Source organism: Balaenoptera borealis, assembly GCF_965194805.1.
Source record: "Balaenoptera borealis genome assembly, chromosome: 12".
Taxonomy (NCBI): domain Eukaryota; kingdom Metazoa; phylum Chordata; class Mammalia; order Artiodactyla; family Balaenopteridae; genus Balaenoptera; species Balaenoptera borealis.
In genome coordinates this window covers 93,240,049-93,266,886 of record NC_138869.1, presented here as the reverse complement: position 1 = coordinate 93,266,886, position 26,838 = coordinate 93,240,049, and the positions used below count along the sequence as shown (strand labels likewise).

Here is a 26,838-nt window from a genome sequence, read left to right as displayed (position 1 = left end):
TCAAATGGAAATCTGCAGGAAATTAAGTCAAGCATTTTAATTGCACTTGTGATTTCTAGGTGAATTCCCTCTGATTCATAAGGCAGAGAAGAGGTCAGCATAGTTTTTGCTTTTCGCTACCACTTTAAGTCCATTGTTCTGTCACCATTACTCAGTCAGGCAAACACTCCTCTTTTGAAGTCCTGCCCACCCATTCTGCCTCTGTGACATATTTCCACCTCCTTGATGATTTTTACCCCCTGGTGTACAGTAGTCCTCCTCACTGCGGTTCCTGCTGTCTGTCATCTTTGGTGACATCAACGTCATTGACCTTATATGAGTTCTGTCATGCATTTACAATTGTTTGTGGCGCAGTTCTGCTCACATAGATCACTGGATAGTATCTTAAAGTGAACGTGTCTAATGCTGAAGTTACACTCTTTTCCCCTGACCTCCTCCCTACAGCTTCTACTTACGTTACTGGTGTTACTCTTTGCATTAGCCTTGTAGGTTAGAAACCTTAAATCTTCACTCTGTCATTTCCCATATCTAATTAGTCACTGAGTTCTTTTGTTTTTGCAGAAACCTCTTTCCCACTGGAGGCTTCCTTTTCCCATAATTAACAGCCTACCTCTGTCCCTTATTACCTAATCTCTGAACTATCTGTATAGCCTTCTTCAAGGCCAGTGTTAGAACCTTGGCTTGGCAGGTTCCAGCATGGGCCCCTCTTGAATAATTGGATGAAGCGAGGGCCCTTGGGGTCAAAGTCAACTCTCTGAGGGGCCAGCCCTTCCAGATGAGCCATTTGGATGCTATAGAACATGCCTCCAGAGACCTTACGAACCTTCAGATGGTTGGGATCAGGCTTGGGGAAGAAGCTCTGCCTTGTCAGGCCCAGACTCGTGCCTGAAAGCCTCTAGAATCTAGGAAGACCTGATGTTTAGAATATGAGTGCCATTATCAAAATACAGCTACTGTTAATATTTTGGTATATTTCCTTCTAATCTATTTTTTTTAAAATTTATTTGTTTTATTTATTTATTTTTGGCCGCATTGTGTCTTTGTTGCTGCATGTGGGCTTTCTCTAGTTGTGGCCAGTGGGGGCTGCTCTTCAGTGTGGTGCGCGGGCTTCTCATTGCGGTGGCCTCTCTTGTTGCGGAGCACGGGCTCTAGGTGCGTGGGCTTTGGTAGTTGTGGCTCGCGGGCTCTAGAGCACAGGCTCAGTAGTTGTGGCGCACGGGCTTAGTTGCTCTGTGGCACGTGGGATCTTCCCAGACCAGGGCTCGAACCCATGTCCCCTGCATTGGCAGGTGGATTCTTAACCACTGCGCCACCAGGGAAGCCCTCTAATCTATTTTTAATGCATAGGGTTTTTATTTTACTTTTTCTATATATGTATAAATTTCATAATGTATTAAATGAAAAAATTATTTCTGTGATAATTTTGTAAGTGTAATTAAAAAAAATTATCAGTACACAGCGTTCCATAGAATGAAAAGTTGCTGCTGTTATTTGTTCTTGTTAGAACAAGATCGCCTGGAAGAAATATCAGATTCTCTATCAGAGCTTGACCCCAGCTTCTGCTGAAAGTAGTATTTCTCTAGAGTTAACTTTTTGATTGCTGACAAGAACTAGTCTGTTTGCCCTGGAAGTTTGGTCTTGATGCATACTCATTAACGCGGCTTTCTGCTGCCCTGATCTTTGCTACTTTGCTCATTTGTTCATTCATGCATTTCCCCTCCCCCCTCCCTTTCTTTCTTACTCTCTCTCCCTGCCCTGCCTTCCCCTCTTTGCTTCTCTCACTCCCTCCTTCCCTCTCTCACTCCCTTCCCTTCCTCCCTTCTTTCCCTCTGTCCACAATAAGAGCATATTTTCTTCTAAGTCCTCAGCTTGGCTCTGGGGATTTAAAGGTGAATAGACAATTGAGGGACTCATACTAAAGGGGGGACACGTTTATGAATCTTTGTCAGGATGTGCCACTAGCTCATCTGTGCACACACGGGGAGCAGTGCCTTACTCTTTCTGAAGAGGGTAGAGAAGGCTTCCTGGGGTGATGACATGTACCTGAGTTGTGAAAGGTGAGTAGGAGTTTGCTAGGGCAGGTGGGTGGAAGAGACATTTAGGCAGAGGGCACAGAAGTGAGAACAGTGGTGATGGTGTGGCTCAAGCTTATCTGTAGTATTTTGTTATTGTTGTTGTGTTTTTTAAGCAGTTTTATTGAGATAATGATTCTCCTACCATACACCATTTGAAGTGTACAATTAAGTAGTTTTTAGTGTGTTCACAGCATTGTGCATTCATCACCACAGTCAATTTAAAACATTTTCATTGCCCCAAACAAACTGCTTTAGCTGTCACCCCTCAGTTCTCCTTGCTCACTTTCCCAGGCCTGGGTAATCAGCAGTCTGCTTTCTGACTCTTTTGACATTTCATTTAAGTGGAATCATATGACGTGTGTTCCCTTGTGACTGACCTCTTTCACTTATCAGGTTTTCAAGGTCCATCCGTGTTATAACATGTATCACTACTTCATTTCTTTTTATTGCCTAATAATATTCTGTTTTATGGATCTACCACATTTTATTTCTCCATTCATCACCTGATGGATGTTTGGGTTTTTCCTACTTTTTGGCTATTAGGGATAATGCTGCTATGGACATTGATGTACAATTTTTTGTGTGGACATATAGTTTTATTTCTCTAGGCTATACATCCAGAAAAGGAATTTCTAGATCATATGTTAACTCTATGCTTAACAATTTGAGGAACTGCCAGACTGTTAGCTATACTAATAGTCAAATTAGCCATACTGTTTTACATTCTGATCAGCAGTGCATGATGGTTCCAATTTCTCTATGTTCTCGTCAACACTTGTTATTATTTTATTTTATTTATTTTTATTATAGTCATCCTAGTAGATGTGAAGTGGTAACTCCTGGTAGTTTTGCTTTGCATTTTCCTGATGGGTATTGATGTTGAACATCTTTTCATGTGATGATGATTTATTTGTATATCTTTGGAGGAATGTCTATTCAGAGCTCTTGACCATTTCTAATCAGATTATTTGCCTTATTTAAATCATGGAATTGTAATAATTTTTATATTGTCTCTAGTGTTTTGAAGCAAAATTAAGACTAGAATACTTTACTTTTGACTTTAAGTAGAAAATGACTCAATCAAAAGTTTGAATCACCTAAAAGAATGAAAATTTAAATCTGAAAAGTAGATTTGGAGATAGGGGATATCAATATTAATTTTCAAAAGTGGTAACATTAATATATTCCACAAGTCAAATTCTAGTTAAATGATCTTACTCGTTTTATTAAGCTAATTCTCCCTATTTATGTGCACTGGTGTCAGATAATCAAATACTCGCTTCTCTTAGGAAGTCCCCAGCTGCTCTGACAAATGGGCAAGGTTTTCTAATCGTTTCCTAATCTATTTCTCTCCCAAATTATCCTTTAAGGCAATGGTTTTTCTTCTCTTTGTCTCTTATTCTTTGTCTCAAATTGGTAAAACATACTTGTAATTTTAGAAAGTTTGATACTGTCATTTGGGGATATTATTTATGAATATCTGTCAATCAATTGAACAGCAGTTATTGGATGCCCGCTTAGGTATACAGTTGGCTCACTTTGTTTCTCTCCGGGAGTCATAGTCAAAATATATAACATTGGTGTGGTGTGGGCATTAACAAATCCGAATGGACACTGGCTTTAAAGTACTTCACTCACAGTCAGTTTCATTATTCCAATCATAGATCTTTGTCATTCTTCTTTGTACTTTGAAGTCCAGTGAACCTATGCCTAGTCCATAGCTTTATTTTTGATCTGGATCTTTCCTCCCTTGGCAGTATCCTATGGATTTTTCTCTTTTGATTACCAAACTGGTGATTGTTTTGACCCAGTAAGATTGCTGGGTCAAAATCCTAGAGGTAGCTCTGGTATTAGCGATAATAATATTCAGCAGATAGCCTAAACTTCCCTTCAAGGAGATACTTCTGTATTCCAGAATTGGTCATGGAAGTGTACCATTCCAAGCAGATGAATCAAGTTATCGATTTGTGCTAAACAGTTGAGCATTGTATATAATCTGAATGGAGACCAGATGTTTTGCAAATTTGCTAGTGAGTGGTTTCTCTAGGTTGTTATGATTTGCTCTTTGGCTAAATAGAACTCTTTTCAATATACCACTTTTAAAATGTTTGAATCAGGAAGGAAATTTTCCATGGAATACATGACTGTAAAGATACAATTGGACTAGTCGGCTGCTCTGAAAAGCCAGCTTTTCATTGTCCCCGAGACGGGCTCCCTGTCCACTGCAGCCACAGGTCTGTATGCCTCCTCCGCAGACATGGACTCAGGCTGCTTCACTGCCAGAGTCCCCGAACTGGGGCTTTCTTTTTTGTCTGCTGCCTTGGATCTCCGGTGTGCCCCACCGTGTCAGACACGGCCATGGACACCAGCTCTGAGATCATCACCAAGGACTTAAAGGAGAAGAAGGAAGTTGTGGAGGAGGTAGAGAGTGGAAGAGGTATACTGCTAATGGGACGGCTAATGAGGTAAATGGGGAGCAGGAGGCTGCCAGTGAGGTAGAAGAAGGTGGGGAGGGAGTGGAGGAGGGGGAAGGAGGCCGTGGGGAGGAAGAGGGTGGACTGAGGACAAGGAGGCTGAGGCAGCTATGGGCAGATGGGCAGCTGAAGGTGACGAGGATGACAGTGTTGACACCAAGAAGCAGAAAACTGATGAGGATGACTCGACAGCAAAAAAGAAAAAGTTAAACTAAAAAAAAAGGATGCGGGGGAAGGCCACCCTGAGCCATTCACTCCCCACTTCCTCTCTCAGAATCTAAACATGATTACCTTGGAGAAGAGAGGCCCCCATGCTGCCCACTGCGGGCAGAGTCACCTGCAGGTGACGCGTGCTCCCCAGCACCCAACCAAACCCACAACGGGAATTTGCAACAGGAGAAGAAAAAAACGCAGATCTTTCAGGGTCCTGCTTCTTTTCTTAAAGGTGACATGGAAGACAAACTTATGGTTACCAATGAGGAAAACGGGTGGGGGGGGGGTGAATTAGGTGTTTGCTATTAATATATACACACTACTATATGTAAAATAGATAACCAACAAGGGCCTACTATAGCACAGGGAACTATATTCAATATCTTGTAATTACCTATAATGGAAAAGAATCTGAAAAAGAACAGATTTATATATATATCAATATGTATATATTTGTATAACTGAGTCACTTTGCTGTACGCTTGAAACTAACACAACATTGTAAATCAGCTATACTTCAATTAAAAAAAAAGTGCTTTCAAAAGGAAGATTTGTTTGTATTTTAATTTGCATTTTTATTTTTGAACATACTGTTAGGGGTCAGCCTTTTTTAAGGATCTTGGATGACCAGACCAGCCTTTGGAGTGTTCTCTGTCCTACTTCAGACTTTACTTGTTGTGTGACCATGTTCATTATAATCTCAAAGGAGAAAAAAAAACTGGTTAAAAAAAAAAACAAAGCAAAAGCAACAACAAAAACAGTCTTATTCCCAGGATGCCAGTAACTTTTTTTGGGTATGTACTTAGCTGTACTATAAGTAGTTTTATGAGATGGTTATAAAGGCAAAAGATAAAAGATTAATTTTTTCCCCTTTTTTTCTCTATGAAGTGACTGGTTTTTTTTTTGGTCTGTTGATGTATGTGTGAAACACTATTGTCCAACAATAAACTGGAATTTTATTTTACTGAGTTCTTTAAAAAAAAAAAAAGATACAATTATATATTTTTAAACAACTCTATTTTTTGGTTTGTAGCAAATTCTCAATAATGAATTATTTTCTCCTTACCAAAATACAGTTGCAGTTGGCTGCCAATAGTGTGTATCTTATTCGCCCACTTTTCATTGTCCACACGTATAGATTATCCATGATGATCTAGTTAAAACAAAACAACTCTTGCTTCCCTTTGGTTCATTGATAGTTTTCATAATTGTTGTAATGGCAGCCGTAGGGAGGGAGGAGACTTATACAAGGGTGGCAGCCGTGGAGATAAATAGCAGACATATTCACATTCTTTGGAGGTAAAATCCTTTGGGAGTTGTTGGATTTGCTGCAGGAGATGGTGAGGTGAACGGAATGATTTAATGATGACTCCCAGGTTTCTGGTTCCAGCATCTGAGTACACCTAGATGTACTCTTAGATCTGAGATGCCATTTGTGGAGATGGGGAATTCTGGAAGATGGAAGGTTTAGTCATTTGCCTGCTGGCTCTCAGTTTCAATTCCCTGACTTCCTCTGTCCTGTATTGCATGGAACTGCATTTCAGTCTCCTTGCCTTTTGGCTTTTGTGGTTAGGTTTGGCCAATAGGAGGCGCTAACGGAAGCCTGGCGGATGGAGTAGGGAGAAAGGAGGGTGGTTTCCTCCCACTCTTGTTGCTCCGGGTCCGGTTCCAGGAAGTGGCAGCTTCATTCCTGTGGCTTCAGTCCCTATCAGGCAGCTCCTCCGTTCGTTGCGGTGCTGCTTTCCGACGGCAGCTCCTGTTGCTGCTCTTGCCTCTGCCAGTGATCACAGCTTCTGGGCTCTTCCAGTCAGTCCCTCCAGCCCTTAGGCTGATGATGGTTTCCTGCTGTTACTCATCTCCTGGTTGCTTCACCCTTCCCCATTTGGTGAAGACATTTGGTGTCTTGGCTTTTCCATCGCCCACGTAACCACACTTCTGTGTTAATTTTTCTTTATCTTTATGCCTAGAGTGGTTTCTCTTTTCCTAACTAGAACCTGAAAATTTGAGAGTTCAGTTTTGGAAATGGTCTGTGTCCAGTTTAATATTTTTTCAGTCTGTTCCAGTGGAGATGTTACTAGATGAGTTGTATAGTGAGCTCAGATGGATGTCTGAACTGGGAGAATAAATTTGGGTATCACCTCTCAGTGCACTGGTAGTATTTAAAACCGTGAGAGGTATGGTTGGAATCATCCAGTGAATAGATGACAAGGGAACCAAAATCTAGTCCTAAGGAACTCTACTTCATGGAGGGCAGATGGGAATGGATAAAGTAGAGCAGCCAAGGAGGTAGGAGGAAAACAGGAGAGTGATGCTATCCACAACGTAAAGAAAAAAGTGTTTGACTGCATGGTGCGCTGTCTATGGCATTTGACATCCGTTCCCTTGGTGAAAGTGGTTTCCGGGGAATGGAAAGTGGTTGAAGGTCTTCATCAAAATGAAGTGGTGGAAAAGTGGATGGGAGGTGGCAGAGTATATCTGGTACAGAGAGACACGTCTTTCCAGATGTTTGACTATGGAAGGGAGTAAAGAAATGGGAAGATAGGAGGATTAAGACAAGCTACAGTTTTTACAGTTGCTTTTTTTACTTTGAAAATGCTAAATTTTTGAATAGGTTCAAAAATAAAAAATAAGTTATACAAGGAAAAAAATCTTCCTCTTGTTTCCCATCAGTCCTATTCGACTCCCTCCTCCCCATCCCAGCCATTGCTATTTGTTTCTGATGTACATCCAAAAATTTTTTTAATATGAATACAAGCAAATGTGAATATGTATTCTCAGTTTCCAGTGGTAGCATAGTATATATATATTTTTTAGTGTCTTATTATTTTCTTTGAACAATGTGTCCTGAAGATCTTTTTATATTAGGACTTAGAGGTTATTCTTTTTTTTTTTTTTTTCTTTTGTAAGTAGCTTATAGGAGTCTCAATTCTTTTTTTTTAAATTTAATTTTTATTTTATATTAGAGTATAGTTGATTTACAGTGTTGTGTTAGTTTCAGGTGTATGGCAAAGTGATTCAGTTATACATATACATTTATCCATTCTTTTTCAGATTCCTTTCCCACATAGGTTATTACAGATTACTGAGTAGAATTCCCTGTGCTATACAGTAGGTCCTTATTGATTATCTATTTTATATATAGTAGTGTATATATGTTAATCCCAAACTCCTAATTTATCTCTCCCCACATAGGAGTCTCAATTCTGAATAAACTAAAATGTCTTTAGTCAGTCACCTTTTGCTGTTAGAAATAAAGCTGCAATTAATGACTTTGCATCTGTGCAAGTACGTTTGTCATAGCTAAATTCTTGGAACTTCTTGGTCAGAGGATATGCATTTGCCATTTCGGGAGATCATGTCAAATTGCCTCCATAGCTGGTGGCCTAGTTTATATTCCCACCAGCAATGCGTGAGAGTGCCTGTTTCCTCACAGTTACATCAGTTCAGTGTGTTATCAAACTTTTGGGATTTCGACAATACAGGAAGTGAAGAAAAATGGTACAGTTTTTTGGGGGGGTGCAGTTTTAGTTTTCATTGATTAAGAATGGGGTTCAACATCTTTTTGTATGTTCAAGAGCCGTATGTGTTTCTTCCTTCGTAAACTGTTCATATTCTTTGCCCACTTTTTTTCAATTAGATTTTGGTCATCTCAACATTTGAATTTTACTTATTAGGCCTGAGGGCCTAAAGGCTCAGTGTGGCAGGAACATAGTAGCATACAAGGTGGGCTTTGGATAGAGGGGTGGGGACCAGATCATGCAGTCCCCTCTAAAGTCCATTTGGTGTATTTATTGCTTCTTAGTTTACAAACCTATTTAACACCTAGAAATAGATATCCTTTTGGGGATTCTTTAGACACAGTTACTTCTGAAGTAATTATATATCGGGATCAGCAGAGCAATTTAATCTGGAAAGAGAATGGGGGAATATTAGCAGTGTTCTGTTCTACATAGTAAGTAAACGGTCTGTCTGTCTAGCGCTCTGATTTTGATTATGACCAGGTCTGTTTCGCTATATAATTAATCTCCAGTAGTTACTGGTAGAGTTTTGCCAGCTATTATTTTTCATTTAGGAGAAAAAAATGTTCTTTTCCCTTCATACAGTAAACAGAGTTCAAGCTGACCCTTAGTTTCCTCATCTTATTTCTGCGAAGCGCTCAGCATGACTGTTTTAAAAGAACAAACTCATTATGCGTGTAATCTCCAAGCGTAAGTGCTTTCCCCAGGAGCTGCTATGTTCTACTTCACTCAGAAACACGCCGAACAGTCACCAACACTGCACAATGGAGGAGGGTCAGTTCTTGCTATACGTATTTCAGCGAGGGAGCTAGAGATACTCTGTCAGTCTGTCTCTCTTTCATTTCTCCTCTTCATCTTTCCTACACCTTCTTTTTCTCCCTGTCTTCTCCCCAGCCTCCCACTCCTCCAAGCCTAGCTGGTTAAAGGGAGCATTCTTTGTCATGGATCACTTTGCTTTTATAAAATAGATTTTGAAAGCATGGTTACTCCATGCTGTGCGTTTCCACAGTCCCTATAAAGAACAATAAATGAAATGTGGAAGGAAAATATGAATCTGTTGACTAGAATTTTTATTTTGCCTTTTATTGGTTTTAAGATTTTTTTCAATATGCTCCTTAAAGGTGCTTTAAAATTTTTGTATTATAGCATGCTCTATTCTCTGAGTTTTTTAGTAGGCATCCAATGGTTTGTATTACATAAATAAACTCCCAGCTGTGATTAAACATAATGGACATTTAAACTGTTTGGACTTGCCTTGCCTTCCAGAGTTCTGTGGTAAAAAATTCTCCCCAAATGCTGTTGGGTCCAAAATAATCAAGACTTTTCTCCCTGTTCGTTTTGTTTTTAGTGAATTTTTATTTGTCTCAGCTTGCTTAGCTGCCTTACTTAAATTATGGATTTAAGTAGTTTAAGGCTCCTCTTACTGTGTGAGGCTGCTCCTCTAGTTGACTTTCAGATGGAACAGTTGTGTAAGGTAAATGGTTTATCGTGGGTACTGTTGATATGAACCATGCCCATCTCTTCTGTAATGCCACCGTTATGCAGAAGGCTGCAGGGGGAAGGGAAGATTGGTTGCTTTGAAAGTCAGCCTGTGCTCTGCAGTAATGCTCCTGCACTCAGTATTTTTCTTTTTTTGAATTTTTGAATTTTATTTTTTTTAAATTTTTTTATATAGCAGGTTCTTATTAGTTATCCATTTTATTTGCACTGAGTATTAATTCTTTCTTTACTTGCCTGTTTCCCACTGATAACGGAAGGCCAAGAGCTGACATGTTCAAGATCTTGGAAATTTTGGAAATAGCCAAACAGCTCCTTTTGAAGCCTGGTTATTTGTCTTATTAGAAGTAGTATCATGAGGCAACCTCAAGGTCATGTAATACATTTTTTACTTTGTTTTTAGGTATTGTCTATATTATTTTTGATCAAGAAGCAAAGAGCCCCTAATGAGGCATTCTAATTTCCTTAAATTTACAGTCTCTGAAGTCAGTTTGTCTGGATTTCTCATCCTGGCCCCCTCTCTTACTGTGTGATTTTAGGCAAGTTACTTATCCTTTCTAAGCCTTAGATTCCCTCTCTGTAAAACTGGAGTGAAAGTTGAACCCACCTCAAATTGGGAGGATTAAATGGGAAAATAAAAAGGAGTATGACGTGCTTGGCTCATTGTTGGGTACATAATATGTACTCAATAATGTTAGCTATTATCATTATTGCTAATCAGATTTTTATGACTTTGGATTTAGAAGTAATTTATCTTGTATACATAAAGAAATAGTTTGGAAAGTAAATGCGTTTCGATTAAAACAAATAATAGTTTGTTTCTCCATCCTCACACTCAAAGTGGGTGGTGTGTCAATGACCATCATTTTCTTGGTTCAGTGAGTGCAAAAGCTTTTAGCAGTGGGGAGAAAAGTCCCAGAAAATGTATATCAGGTCACTGTTTTCATGATGGATCACAGCAGGAAAATAGTTTATGTTCTTACCTTAAAATGAAAGAACACTATTGATTCTGAGCCCTATGAAAAAGGATATTAAAAAAATTTTTTTAAAGGCTTGATTAGTTTTTTTTAGTTTAGTTTAAATGCTGTTAGAAATTCAAACAATGCAGACGGAGGTAAATTAAATATTAATGTGTCCCTTCTCAGGGTTAAACTTTATAAAATTATAAAAGTAATATCCATGCAAGTTTAAACAAAAAAAAAGAGACTATAAAAGTGCATATTAAGACCATATTGGAGGCCAGCTGAACCTTCATCTTATTTCCAAGGGCAAACACCTCAAACGGTTTCATATTTATGCTTCAAGAATTTTTTTTTTTACTTAGAACAGGATTTCCTCTTTTTCCATTTGAAAACACAAGTGAAATACAAGACCTACTCTTCACTTTGCTTTCATCTGATGATATAACAAAGATTATTATAAATTAGTACTTACAGATTTATCTTGCTTTTTAAACAGCTGAATGGCATTTTAGCTGCAGTCTCATAATTTATTTAACCAGTCTCCTTATAATGGATATGTAGGCTTTCCAAGTTTTTTGCTTTGTCAGTAATCTTCCATGTGAATTTTAAAATTTATACGTGTGTACATATATATGTATATGTATATGTGTGTGTTTGTATATAAATATGTGTGTGTGGTGCAAGTATCCTACAAGCATGTGTAGGAGAAATTCTCATGCACATTTAAATTTTTGACAGCTATCCCCATGTTGCATTCCAAAGAGTTTCATCAGAATAGACTCCATCAGCAGAGTAGAGCTTGCCAGCTTCCCCATTCCTTTGCTAGCACTAGGTAGTACCATACTTTCTAATATTTTCCAATTTGGTATGAGCACAAAGGATCTTATTTCATTTCACATTAAAAAAATTCAGTGAGATCAGTGTATATCGGGGGGTAAAGTTCTAATAGAGCAAACATCTAAATGTAGAACCCTATGTGTATTAAAATAAAACATGGGTGAATTCCTTAATAATCTGGGAGTAGAGGAAACTTTCTAATTATGACTGAAAATCTGGAAGCAGTAAGAGGAAAGTTGGATAGATTAGCAGATACAAACTATTATATATAGGATGGATAAACAACAGGGTCCTATTGTATAGCACAGGGAATTATATTCAACATCATGTGATAAAGCATAATGGAAAAGAATATGAAAAAGAATATATATAGGTATAACTGAGTCTCTTTGCTATACAGCGGAAAGTAACAGAACGTTGTAAATCAACTATACTTCAATAAAATTAAAAAAAGAGAAAAGTTTGATAAATTTGATATCCTGAATATAAAAAAGCATGAAGAAACTATAAAAAAAGTAAAATAACAAGCCGGGAGAAAATATTGTAACTTCTATCATAGACAAAAGATTAACATCCTCTTTGTGTGTGTGTGTATATTTGTGTATATTTGTAAATGAAAACTAGAGATTAAAGTGACTATTTATCCTGATAGAAAAATGGGCAAAAGATCTGAACAGATGGAAAACGGGGGGAAAAAACCCCCAACTCTGCAAAGGCCCTTAAACATGTGAAAAAATGCTCAACTCATTCTTAATAAGAGAAACGCACAGTTCAAATCCTACTGGCTTCCTGTTTCTCACCGCATTGCCCGAAGTACAGAGGTTTGATAGCACACTCCATGGGTGATACTGTCGATAGATGGGCAGTCTCATGAATTGCTCATGGGAATGGGAAGCCATGCACCCCTTATGGAGGGGAATTTATCCTTTGACCCAACAGTCACACCTTTTTGGACTTGATTCCACAGGTAATCTGGGAAAAATACAAAATGATATATGTACAGTGCTATTCATTGCGGCGCCATTTGAAATAATGAAAGACTGTAAGTAGTCAAATCTTGAGGTCTACATTCCATCTGGCTAGCCTCAAGTGTGTAGCTTTTTACCCCAGTACTGATATCCCAGCTCTGGCATTGGCAATATTTGGCTTATGTGCAGATGATTTTCAGCTGCGTGTCACGGGTTAACAAGGACAAGTGTTGGAGGACAGGTCTCACGGTAGGTAGAATTGTTTCCTGGGTCTTCTCGAAGTCTGTGCCTCCAGTCTTGGTGCCTTCTTACTGCCTTTCCCTTCCGTGGTCTGTTCTTGCCCATTTCCCTAGTCCTGTCCCCTGTGTTCTCCTCTAATTCTGTTTCCCTGTCCCAGGCACTGGAGAACCTGACGTGGATGCTCTGATTAAGGCAAGAACATAAGCTGTTAACCTTCTCTTAGCAGATAGTTAACCCAGTAACCTAATTACCTACTAGCAGTGGGATGTTTGAACAATTATTTTATTTGGGGTGGTGAGGTTCTAGAAACTGCACGTCTTCTGGTATTTCCCGATTGTTCTAGATGCTGCTGCTCTAAGGTAGACATGCCAAATACTAGCTTATTTCTTCTGTTTCACATGCATCTCACCCCCACCCTGCCTCCTATATTAATGTTTGAAGTTGGGATGTATCTTAAAACTTAAAAGAACAAAGAATAATGTTCCACCTCTCTTGAAGAGCTGTTACAAAGTTGGTTGTGTTTCTTGTTGTTGATGGCATCTTAAAACCCAGGAAATGTGTTCATAGGGGGCAAAACATGTGGAATCAGCATTACTTATTGGCAAATAGCCATATACGATTTTCCTCCTCACTCCCCTTTTGTAGTGAGTTTGTTTTCTGTGTTATTTAAAAACCTTAAGAAAGGGCCTTTGCTGGGTGATTGTAAGTTGGCACAGAGCAAGCAAGTACTCAAAATTGAGAAAGGAAAATGAAAAAGGGTGGAGGACCATCTTATTTTTTTTGGTAACAATACTAATATTTATACAGATATCTTTCTTGAACTCTTAGCATTTAACACAATTGATTATGTCTTTTTAATTTAATTAATTTATTTATTTATGGCTGTGTTGGGTCCTCGTTTCTGTGTGAGGGCTTTCTCTAGTTGTGGCAAGCGGGGGCCACTCTTCATCACGGCGCGCGGGCCTCTCACCACCGCGGCCTCACTTGTCGTGGACCACAGGCTCCAGACGCGCAGGCTCAGTAACTGTGGCACACGGGCCCAGCTGCTCTGCGGCATGTGGGATCTTCCCAGACCAGGGCTCGAACCCGTGTCCCCTGCCTTGGCAGGCAGACTCTCAACCACTGAGCCACCAGGGAAGCCCTGATTATTTCTTTTTAAAGTACTTTCTTCTCTGGATTTCTATGACACCATGCTCCCTAGTTTTTATCCTCTTATCTTATTGGCTGTTCCTTTTCCATGTCCTTTTCTCATCTCAATTCCATCAGACCATTGAACAACCCGATGTTCTGTCTTCTGCTTTTTCTCTCTCCTTTTTCCCCCCACCCTATATTCTCTCCTTAGGTGAGCACATCCATTCCTATAAATTCAGATATCTTTTTAGGGTTTAGATTCTCCCATTTGTGTCTCCAGCCTGGAAGACTTCTGTGAGCTTTGGTTTCATATATACAAATGGCTGATCAGTATTTCTAGTTGGACATTTAATAGGGATCTCAAACACAACATGGCCACAACAGAACTACCAGTTCTCTGTTCCCCAAATCCGTGCCTTTCCAAACCTCCCTCATCTCAATAAATGGCACCTCAGTAACTGATGCTCAGGCCAGAGTCCCTTCCACGTGGTTAGGGATCCTACATGATTTCTTCTTGCACGACTCATACCTGATCTAACAGTGAATTCTTTAAATTCTGCCTCCAAAACATGCCTCCATTCACTTCTCATTCTTGCCATTGCTATAATCCCAGGTTTCCATGGTCTTTCGCTTACTCTTAGACCAGTGTATCAGCTTCCAACTGATTTTCTTGCCTTTACTTTTTTCCCCACTTCTTTTACTTTTACCCCATCTACAGACTTATTCACAGTGTTTCCAGAATGGGATTTCTGAAGTAGGAATTAGTTCATGTTTGAAACCCAGTGGTGACTTCTCATTACTCTTAGAATAAATGTAATTTTCTTAACTTGCCAATATTATCTGGTTCCTGCCTACCTCTTGGACCTTTCTCTCCCTGTGTCCAATCACACTGGTCTTCTCTCTGTTACTGGAACATGACAAGTTTGGGCCTGTTTCATGGTCTCTGCACTTGTGCTATTTTCTCCTTGGAATGCTCTTTCTTCTGATCTTTGCGTGGCAGATTCCTTCCCATTGTTTAAGTCTCAACTCAGATTTAAGCTTCCAAGGGAGACTTATTTTGACCAGCAACCCCACAATTATTCTCTGTTCATTACTCTCTTTAATCATCTTAATATCATTGACTGGTACCTGAAATTATCTTGCTTATTTCTCTGTCTTTTGTTTTGATCAGACTTCCTCTTTAAGGCTGTAAGCTCCTTGAGGGTGGAAACTGGCTTCACTCTCATATCCCTAGTACTTAGAACAGAGCCTGACACATAGTAAATCCTCGTTGTGTTTTGGTAGTTGACTGATTTATGCTCATAAGTAGAACAATCTTTTGACAATATTAAGTAAGATATATTAGCACAAAACTGAGTTCGGAAATAATTGGATAAGAAATTCCTGTGTTGGGCTTCCCTGGTGGTGCAGTGGTTGAGAATCTGCCTGCCAATGCAGGGGACACGGGTTCGAGCCCTGGTCCGGGAGGATCCCACATGCCGCGGAGCAACTAGGCCCGTGAGCCACAATTACTGAGCCTGCGCATCTGGAGCCGGTGCTCCGCAACAAGAGAGGCCGCGATAATGAGAGGCCCGCACACCGCAATGAAGAGTGGCCCCCACTTGCAGCAACTAGAGAAAGCCCTCGCACAGAAACGAAGACCCAACACAGCCATAAACAAACAAACAAACAAACAAACACCAAAAAGTTAAAAAAAAAAAAAAGCAACGGCTGCACATTCCCCAATTAAAAAAAAAAAAAAATCACAATGCCTGAGAGTGAAAGGCCTTTTGGTTTATTTAAAAAAAAAAAAAAAAAGAAAGAAACTCCTGTGTTCATCAGAGAAGGGACATTGTCTTTTTGGGGGTGGTTACCAAAAAGTTAGGTAATTTTGTGGGCATTTTGGTATATTCACAGGATTCCTGTTGATTGCAATTACTGGATCACCAAGCAGTATTCACTTTATTTTGTAAGTCAGTACATTTCAACATTGGCAAAATTCCAGACAGCGTAGAATAATATGCCTTATTTATTGCTGGAGTTCTCCTTGAGAGGGCTTTTGTTGAAGTATGGGGAGAGTTGTCTGATGATTTTATGGTGACTGAAGAGAAGAATGTGCCAGGATACAAAGTTGGCATCTGGCACAGATAGTTCTGTCTTTTGATTTTTGTTTGTTTGTTTGAAGTAAATCTGTATCTCTGTATTTTTATCATTAGCTAACAGACATCCATGACTTTTTCTTATGTGCATAATACATTGCTCATAGTATTGCTTCATCTTTCAAAATTCAACATTCATTCAGTAAATACTTATTTAATGAGTATCTACCATGTACGAGGCACTGTAATAAGTGCTGGGGATATGGCTGTGAATAAGATAAAGTCTCAGCCCTAAATATTTGTTAAATAAATTGATGACTTTCTTGGAGTTTATTTCAGAGGATTGGTATGGCCGTCAGAGCTTTAGGAAATTGGTAGATGGCATCTAACAAACCATATGCATGTGGTCCCACACATTATCCCTCTGTCATCTTTTTTCTTGTACCTACTTGTACATTGTCTAGTGTTCTATGGTTATTTGAATGTCTGTTCTGTGCCCATCACTGTGTTAGGCCCTGGACATTCAGAGAGCAGCAGAAAAAAATGTTGTCTTCAGTGTCTCTTAAATAGTAATAAAGACAGGCTGGAAAAATGAATTATTTTAATACAGAATTGTAAAGTGCAAGAATAGTCTAGACACAGTCTACTGTGGGAGTGCAGAGAGGAGGCATCTCACAAACATCAAGCTGAAACTGAAGGATGAATAGGAGTTAGCCAGGTGGATAGGCAGGTGAAAGGGGTATGAGCTGTCATTCTGTGAAGAAAATAAAGGTATTCTAGGCAGATGGGATAGTGCAAGCTTGAGGAGTTTGGTTTGGTGTGGCTGGAAGGAGAGACGAATATAGGGAGAAATGAATGTCGCAGTTGAGGAGGTGGAGATCTGGATAGGTCTTGAATACCAATTGTAAATCACTGTAAGATTGAAAAGGTACTACGATCAGATTGCTACTAGAGGATTATCTTTTAGGTGGCATCGTGGAGACTAATTTGGAGGGAACTAGAAGAGGTAGGTGAATGCTCGTCATTTCCAAGTTTGAGCAGGCAAGTGGTGTAATCAGATCGCTGTTTTACGAAAGGCCACTCTGGCTGCTGGGTAGGAAAATAGACGACTGGGTGAGGGTGGGGAGTATGAATGGAAGGAGGGAGATGAGTTAGGAGGGATCCTAGTATTCAGCTGATGTATAGTAATGAGGAGCTTTCCTTTTCAAGAATTGAGGATCTTACCTCTTTGTAAAAAACTTAACCATTTTTATAATAAAATGTTGGGGGAAAAGGTTTTGCCAAGTTACTAGAAGCTTGGATGTGCTCACCATCCCTCTCGTGTAATGCTCTCACTGGAAGCTCCATTCCCAGGTAGAGAATGTACACACAGACATCCATATGTCCTTAGTTCTTCATGTCTTTTGACCTTTGCTTCTGTTCTTATTGAAATACCATTGAAGGTGCTGCAGTTTTCAGCTTTGGTTTTCCTTTCATTGTGGTAATCCTATTTTAATGTATAAGTCCTTCTAGGCAGCAAGGTTGTTGGAATAGCATCAAGCACTTCAGGCATTTATGAATTCATTTCGAGGGACTTCCCTGGTGGTGCAGTGGTTAAGAATCCGCCTACTAATGCAGGAGACATGGGTTCTAGCCCTGGTCCAGGAAGATTCCACATGCCGCGGAGCACCTAAGCCCGTGCACCACAACTACTGAGCCTGCGCTCTAGAGCCCGCGAGCCACAACTACTGCAGCCTGTGTACCACAACTACTGAAGCCCACGCGCCTAGAACCTGTGCTCTGCAACAAGAGAAGCCACCGCAATGAGAAGCCCACGCACCGCAACGAAGAGTGGCCCCCGCTCGCCACAACTGGAGAAAGCCTGCGCATAGCAATGAAGACCCAGTGCAGCCATACATACATACATACATGCGTACATAAATATTCATTTCGGTAAATGTGATGGGTTTGGTTTGGGTAATTTGTTGTGTTGCTGGTGAGTTTGTTATAGTGTATAACAGTATCTAATCAAATTAGTGAGGAATAAAAGGCTCACTTTGATGTAAATCATTAACTTTTTCAAAGAAGACAAACAATATTTTTAGTAACATCTCAAGCGGAAGAATATTCAGTGTATAATACATGTGCTTGAAAAATATTAACACACAGCCTGAAAAGGGGCAATTAATTTCATGTTCGGAGGTAAGATTAGGCCGGTTTCACTTTAGTTTTTAGAAGTATTAAATACTCGCAAGTATTCAAAATGTTCGAAGAAAATGCTTATCCTCTTTATATTTTAAATGAGAAGATAATAGCACAGGTTATATATTTTAATATTTATTTCTCACCAATGTTTCCATGTTGAAGCAGTTATCTACTATATTGTAATTGCCTGTTTACTTGACTCTACCCACTAGCTCTCTCTCCTCTCCCCCTGCAGTCCCAGTGCCATCTGAGTAAGCACTTGGATATTTTTGGCTGATTAAATGTGATACTTACTTTTCTTTTTCATATTTATCTTTTTAATAGAAAATGCATCAGAGGCAGACTTATGGCTCCTGAATAGTTGTACTGTAAAAAATCCGGCTGAAGACCACTTTAGAAACTCAATTAAGTAAGTGGAAGTTGATGTTTTTCTTATCTTTTATAAGTGATGTAAGAATTAATTTTCAGGAAATTAGCTTTTAAAAGATTCCTAACATTACAAATACTCAGTATGTTATCAACAAAAGTATGAGTTGGACTTTGGGCATTATACTGTTTTGAATTTATCTGATAAGGAATGAAACTTTAAGGTAGACTTTTCTAATAGGTATTTGAGTATTTGTGAAGTTAGCTAATAGGTGATTTGAATATCTGTCAAGTATTAACAACATACTTTTCTCAGGGAATCCAGTCTGTACTTTTGAAACTATCCAAAGCAGTCCTTACCTCTTTTCTCTTCCCTGTCCATTAGCACTGTTCTAATAATGCCTGGCCATCAAGGGAAGTACAGTTTATTGGGGGAGTGGGCATGTAATCCATGGTTCTTGAATTGTTCCTCAAGTTACAGTGAAAGAGGTATCTTTTTTTCACATCTCTGAATCTTACTCCACCCACTCCACCCACTTCTTACAACCTTCATTCTATAAATTATTTCCTCATTCACCTCTATTTTCATCTCTCCAGCGCCATTGGTGCCTTTTCATTGGTATTTAAACAAGCTCAGATCTACTCAGCCCCATACACCCCTTTTAGCTCTGGTCCTGTTTTTCTTCTTGCCTTCCCCAAGAGACTTTTACAATTTTTGGCCGTGCTGCGCGGCACGTGAGATCTTAGTTCCTGGACCAGGGATCAAACCCCTTGCAGTGGAGGCGCGGAATCTTAACCGCTGGACCGCCAGGGAAGTCCCCTGAGAGACTTCTTAAGATTTTTCATTTCCTGACTTCACTCTCAAACTCACCCCGCACCACATTGGTTTTATTGTCAAATATATCATACATAAATGAGTTTATGAAACATGTACAGTTTAAATAAGGTTAACAAACTTAACACCTAATATCTACCACCCAGCATAAGAAATAAAGCATTGCTGAGACCTTAGAAACTGCCCCGTTGTCCCTCTTTCAGTCATATCCCTGAGATGTAACCTTTATCCTGACTTTTGTGGGTCATTCCCTTCCTTTTATTAGTAAATTTATCGTCTATTAAATATATCTCTAAACAATGTGTTGTTTAGTTTTGCCCTCTTTTAAACTTCATTTATTGGACTTATACTGTTTGTGTTCTGAGATTTGCTTCTTTTCCTTAACATTTTGCTTTTAGATTTATCCATGTTGATGGATGTAAAATAACTGGCCATTCATAGTATTTTACTGAATGAATTTGTCACAATTTATCCATTTTATTATTGAAAGAGTTTTGAATTTTCCCTGTGTTTTGCTTTCACGAGCACTGCTGCTCTGAATATTTTGAACATGTTTTCTGGTGCGGATGTGCAAGAGTTATTTTAGGATATGATATGTACCTAGGAATTATGGGTCACAGGTGTGTGCATATTCAAACTTTTAGGTAACGATGAACTTTTCCCCCAGCGGATGTACTGGCGTTCACTCCCACCAGTCATGGAGGTGTGTGGTTGCTCTCCGCTCTTGCCAGTACTTGATATGGTCAGGGTTGTAAATATTTGCCAATCTGGTGGTGGCGATGGTATCTCAATGTGGTCTTAATTTGTGTTTCTGTGATTACTAGTGATGTTGAGCATCTTTTTATATGTTTATTTGCTATTTAGATTTTCCTTTTCTGTGAAATGGCTTTTTAAATATTTTTCCCTGTTATTTTTTTATTATTTATTTGTGGGAAAACATTAAATGTATTCTATATACTAATCCTTACATATTACATATGTTGTATCAATTGTGGCTTATCTTTCACTTTCTTTTATGGTATCCTAGGATGAAGAGAAATTCTGGCTTAAAATTTATCAACCTTTGCCTTTGGGTCTGTGCTCTTACTGTTTAAGAAGTCTTTCCTTACTCTGAAGTTAAGATAGTCTATGTATTTTCTTCTAAAAATTTCATGGTTTTTACTTCTTACATTCAGGTTTATAATTCATCTGGGGTTGGTTTTTTTTTTTTTTTTTTTGGTATGATACCAGGAAGAGGATCCCATTTTATTTATTTATTTTCTGTGTAGACTCCGACTTTTTCCAGTATCATTTATTTTTTGAAAACCTGTCCTTTCTCCTTTTATCTATATATTATCCACTCTGTCATAGGCTGAGTGTCCATAGATGGTTGGGTCTGTCCGTGGGCTCTCTATTTGGTTCCACTGATCTATTTCTTTATTTTGGTGCTTATTCTACTACTGCTTACCTGACATAGTCATAATTAGTATAGATTTATAATAAGTCTAGATGTTTGATAGTGGGAGTGCCTTTTTGTTCTCCAGTTTGAAGGAAGACATGTTTTTGTTTTTGAACATGCTGTATTTGAAGTTACAGCTAAATATTATAATAAAGTAATGGATAATATTTGATTTTTATCAAGTATCTTCTATGTGGCAGGCACTGTTCAAAGTGCTTTACATCAATTGGATATTATCTAGTTTAATTCTTGCAGTCTGCCAATGAGTTGTAGGTTCCAATTTTATTTCTATTTTACAGATGAAGCAGCATCTGTTTTGCAGATGAAGTTCTCTAAAGCTGTTGAGTTCATAAGTGGTGGAGGTGGGATGTTAACCTAGGTAGTCTCACTAGAGCCTGTGCGATGTTAAATTTAATACCAGGTAAAGAAGTCAGGTAAGCAGTTATAGAATTGAGGCAGATATCAAAGAGGCAACACTAGAGGTACAGATTTTGTATTGTTTCCATAGAAGCGATAGTTGAATATGATGGTTTCCTCAACTCAGAAATCATGGAAGGAGCAGAGAAGAGTTGTTACCTGAATGATGGTGGGAGGCTTAGGAGGGTGGTAGTGATGTGAGATGGAACAGGGGAGTTAGGGTCATGGTTAGGACCAGAAGAAGGGAGAATTAAACCAAGAGCAGAGCATGATGTTTACCAGGTGCTGCTTATTTTCAAAGAATGCCTTTTATGGGAAGTCTGTCATGTTCCCTGATTATCTACTTTTTCTCCTATAGGAGAGGCCTAAGATACAAAGATATTTTAGTGCTACTGATAGCCTCTAAGTACAAAACCCAGAGAATTCAGTTTGTGTGATTATCAATTTTAAAATGTGATTAACGGATACACTTCTAGACTGTTTCTAAAAGTTTACTTAAAAACTCAAATATAACTTGTGTCAATGGGTTTTCTTATATAAACTGTTGTGAATGCGGTTCAGGGTAATGATACGGTGTTTGAAAGATTAAGTGAGGTAATCACTTAAGATATGTTTGTCATTTTAACACTACAAAGCTAGTGGTAGAGAGCACAGGTTTCTTTAATGCAGTCTTCTGCTGGCTTGAAAGAAAATTTAAAAACAGTATTATAGGTGATTAAGTATTTTTTTAAATGGTTTTGAAAGCTTTTGATAATCACAACTAGTTCTTGTTAACATAACACCTAAGCTAAAGTTGAATTTGTTTCCAGAATAAATATAATCCTGTAGAAGGCACAGTAACAATTAACATTGAGAAAATGTCAAATTCAAGTGACATTTATACATTTAAAGACTTTCAGTGAAAGATTACCTACTCTTGTCAAGCATTTTGCTTTATTTAAATGTTCCCCCCCTTTCACCACTGTCTCCTAGCAAAGCAAAACAAAGAAAAATAGTTCATAAACTTTATTACACCTTCAGTCATGCGACACATTTGTCTTCTCTCAACCTCTAGCTCCATCCTTTCCCTTCCGCCTCCTCACGAGCATGCATTTTTTTCCCCCATGACAGTGAGGCAACATTTAAATTCAAGGAGACCCTGATAGGGTGTTTCATCCCTCCTTGTTCAGCTGCACCTAATGCATTATGCTCATATTCACCCATTTTCAGGATGGGCTGGGGGCTATTTTTTTCTAACCTGAACCCCCTACAAATAATGATTGCTTCACTTTGCCACTTATTTCTGAGTGTTTGCCATCATTTCTGATCATCTGCTTTTGTCTCTCTTCCAATGTATTCTTTTTTTTTTTGACTGTAGAAATTTTTTTATTGAAGTATAGTTGATTTACAATGTTGTGTTAATTAATGCTATACAGCAAAGTGATTCAGTTATACATATATATACATTCTTTTTTTATATAATGTCCATTATGGTTTATCATAGGATATTGAACATCGTTCTCTGTGCCATATGTATTTTTGATATTTAATAGTTGTTTGTCTGTTATCAACTCATTTTATTTCTCTTGAGTTACCAGGCAGTAGACTTCTTGTTTTAACAGGAGAAAAGAAAGAAAACTGAGAGATTTACTATCTTTCATGTAATCAATGCATAAGATCCCAGAATTGTAAATTTGTGACAAGACAGCCAGGGCCTTTTTTTTTTTTTTTTCTCTTGGTGGCGGTGGTCAAAAGTATTAGTTTTGCAACTTCACAGTATAAAAAATATTGGGAGTATTATTTAACCTTGGTCACAGAGAACATTGGCTTAAAATTATTTGGAAATTTTCATTTTATACAGTAATGCTGATAGTAAATCATTCTATTTTAAAGTAATTCCTTAATCTAGTCCAAGTTACATACCTGGCATGAAAATGCATACCTGTTAATCCGTAGGCTGTACTCCTCAGTACTTTCTACTAGTTGATCTAATTACTAAGGTTTTACAGCGTTTGTATTATTGATGTTCAGATTGATAAAACAGTAGGAGTTTTAAGTAGTAAAAAAGGAGTTAAGAATGATTTTTTTGGCTGCCTTTTGAACTTTGAAATGTTAAATGCTATTGCCTTTACTAATTTTGAAAAAGTCTCTAATGAGCCCCATGTTTTGTGATGGCAGCCTGTAGTATGCATATTCTTTCCTCTTGAGCATTTGCCAGTTGCCCTGTCCTTGTTTTATCCATTAAACCAGTTTGATTTAGACAATATGGCCTTAAACTTGAGGGGTTCTTGAGTAAACGAAAAAGATCAAAAGTTTCAAAAAAATAAAATTTGCTCTTAATGAGAGTATCAAATAAGAAAACTCCTTTGGTTAGTGCTTTATAGAAATGTGGGATCTTTTCCATGCCACCTAAAGGAGGTCATTCAGAGGCTGGTGAAAATAAACACGTCTTGTGTGTTCTATATAAATGACAGAAAGAATAGCCAGCTTGCTTTGATCACGGACTGTCAACCTCTGTTTGACCTTGTGCGTTATTAACCCAAATGGGCACTGTGGTTTAGCCACACTGATAGTAGATAGACGAGTCACTAGTTCTTTGAACCACCTTTGCCTGTAGAAATAAATGGTAATGTTGAAGGGATGGTTTAGATATCTCAGTGAAATTACTTGAAAGAACAATGGAAATATAAGGAGAAATGGACAAAGAAGAAAAGTGTATGTTGAGACAGAGGATAACCTGCTTTGTATGATATCTTCTGTTTAAAGGAGGGCTCTTTTTAGAAATAGCATTCTGTTGATCAAGTAAATTATTGGATGTTCACTCCTATTATGAAAAGATTTTTTGCTTTATGTGGATTTAACTTTGAGTTCTTCATTGTAAATTGAAGTTGGGAGAGGCATCAGAATATTATTTCAACTTGAATTTGTAAAATAAATTGCCTTCAAAAAAGCTGACTTATTAAGAACAGAGAAGTGCTTTCCTTTTCAGTTAGTAATTATACAGTTTAAAAAAAGAAAAATACTCAACTGGTTCTGTTTTTAACTAGATTTGTTAGTAATCAGGTTATCTTTATTTTTTTAATTAAAAAAATTGGCATTGGGAGATAAAAAATAATACTAGGTTTTAGTTTGGCCTTTTGCAAGAAACAGGTTAGATAACGCAAGTTCTTTTGTTAAACTTATTTTTTAATGTTGTAGGTTGTGGATTTTTCCTTAAAACTTAGATATTTTTTTTTTCCTTTTTTTTTTTTTAAACATCTTTATTGAAGTATAATTGCTTCACAATGGTGTGTTAGTTTCTGCTTTATAACAAAGTGAATCAGCTACACATATACACACGTTCCCATATCTCCTCCCGCCCGCATCTCCCTCCCTCCCACCCTCCCCATCCCACTCCCCCAGGCGGTCACAAAGCACCAAGCTGATCTCCCTGTGCTATGTGGCTGCTTCCCACTAGCTATCTATTTTACATTTGGTAGTGTATATATGTCCATGACACTCTCTCACCCTGTCACATCTCACCTCTCCCCCTCCCCATATCCTCAAGTCCATTCTTTAGTAGGTCTGTGTCTTTATTCCCATCTTGCCACTAGGTTCTTCACGACCTTTTTTTCCCCTTAGATTCCATATATATGTGTTAGCATACTGTATTTGTAAAACTTAGGTATTTTAATTTTGGCTTTTCTAGTATGAAATGGCTTTAGTTCAGTAGCACTTTTATGTTATTGTTTCAAGTGTCATTCATTGTTTGCTTTTACCAATCACAGTCTCATGGTTCCAGCTATCCTTTCCCACCTTAAAGGTTTCCCTCTATATGGAAAGTTAGTTCAAAATATTGTACTGTTTAACTTAATATGTATTGTCAATTAAGTTTTGTCTAAGGCGATTGTTCTTCTCCGAACAGTGCTATTTTTAACCTGAGTTTACATTTCCTCCTACCATTTCTCATCTACTTCCACTATTTAGATACTATCTGTGTGTTGATTACTTCAAATTTCTGTTTCTGACCCTGGCCTCTCCTTCCAAGAACCAAACTTATATATCCATTGTATGTCCAACTGCTTTCTGGACTTTTCCATTTAGATGCCCCGTTGACACTTTAAATCATCGTGTCAGAGCCTCTTCATTGTCTACCTCACCTTTTCCCCAGCTAAGGTTCCTGTTCGTATTGCCTATATTGTTTGGTTACAAGGTCACCTATCAGATGGTCTGGGAGTTTTCTTTGACTCCCTCTTTCCCTCCCCTATTTTCCATCCTTCAGAACTGATTTTACTTCTAAAATATCTTTTCCTTCCTCCCTTTGATTCCTTCCTTCTCATTACTTTTGCCCAGTGTTGTTACTGTTTTGTTGCTTCTTGGAACTTGCAGTGAACCACTGTGTTCTCATGTTTCATCAGATTGCCATGAACTAGACACATATCTTTTGAATTTAATCCTTTCTCTCCATCCCTGTTGCTAATGTCTTAGTTATGGTCCTCAATATCTCTTGCTCTTACATTACAGTAGAAGTTAAGCTTGTTCTCAGCTCCTTTTCTGTTCCAGTTCATGCTTTCCTCTCCTTCACACCCTGTAATGGTTCCTTCTCAGCTACAAGATAAAGATATAATTTCTTAGTGTAGCAAGGTCTTTTAAAATAATCTGTTCCTTGCCTACCTCTATGGCCTCTTTTCTCACCACTCCTCCATAGAATTTTACTTCTTGCCTAAATTGTATGATTTTCCAGACATATAATGTGTTTGCATATGTTTTTCCTATTCCTTGGAACATGCTCTCCCTTTCCCCCAAAGGCGTGCATGTGTGCATGTCCATGTGCGTGTGCGTGCGCACGTGCACACAGACACACACACACACACAGACACACACACACACACACACACACACACAGACACACACACTCTCATGCACCCCATGTAATCCTACTTGGCAACCTAGTCATCTTGGGGGACTCATATCAAAGGTGATAACTGTGAGCAAGGTTATCTCCCTTGTAACTCCCACCCTTTACCTCCAGGGTCCCCAGAGTTAATCACCCTCTGTTCTGTGCTACTTCTTTATCCCGTACAAACATCTATTGTTGCATATTACATTTTATTATTTGTTTACATATTTGGCTCTCTACTAGATTGTGGTCTTGAGGTCAGGTTATTGACCTCAGGAAAATCCTTTTTTATGAAGTCTTTGACCCTCTGACTCTACCATGTAATGATTTTCCTTTTCTTGGGAAACAGATACCATTCATGGAGTAAGACTTGCTTGTCAGCTGTTCTGAGAAGAGACTCCCAAGGCACCTGTGAATCCCTTGTAGAGACAGGCTGTATATTTGCAAAAAGGGGAAAGAACATTCTAATTTGCAAAGATTGTACTAAAGGGCTCTCTTTTTAAGGAATCGTGCTGTTTTGCTTTTTATGTTTTGCTTATAAACTAGGAAGAAACCTGCCCCTTCTTGTCCTAAATGAGATAAGAAACTTATGCTTGCCACTGTTGGTCCACAGTTTCTTTCCAGAGTAAAGTAGTAAAAGGAGTGAGAATTCTTCTCCCTTCTTGGAGTATTGCTTGGTCATGCTGGCAGAAGCTCAGCTGTGAGTGGCAGGACCCTGTTCTTCCTGCCAAACTAAGTGAACTAGGT

At 38.5% G+C, this 26,838-nt stretch overlaps 1 protein-coding gene and 1 pseudogene across 5 annotated transcripts in view; both read left to right on the top strand.

Moving 5' to 3' along the window:
* Window positions 1–26,838, top strand: part of CDKAL1 (CDKAL1 threonylcarbamoyladenosine tRNA methylthiotransferase) — a 654,356-nt gene that overhangs the window by 83,371 nt on the left and 544,147 nt on the right. For all 4 annotated transcript variants that reach the window (XM_082346348.1, XM_082346350.1, XM_082346349.1 and 1 more), the window contains one exon: window positions 18,502–18,586. In XM_082346348.1, coding sequence (XP_082202474.1) covers window positions 18,502–18,586 — 85 coding nt within the window. The remainder of the gene's footprint in view (window positions 1–18,501; window positions 18,587–26,838) is intronic.
* LOC309607370 lies at window positions 2,038–18,495 on the top strand (annotated as a pseudogene). Its single transcript has 2 exons — window positions 2,038–2,057; window positions 4,193–18,495. The product of its transcript is annotated as an uncharacterized misc_RNA (transcript).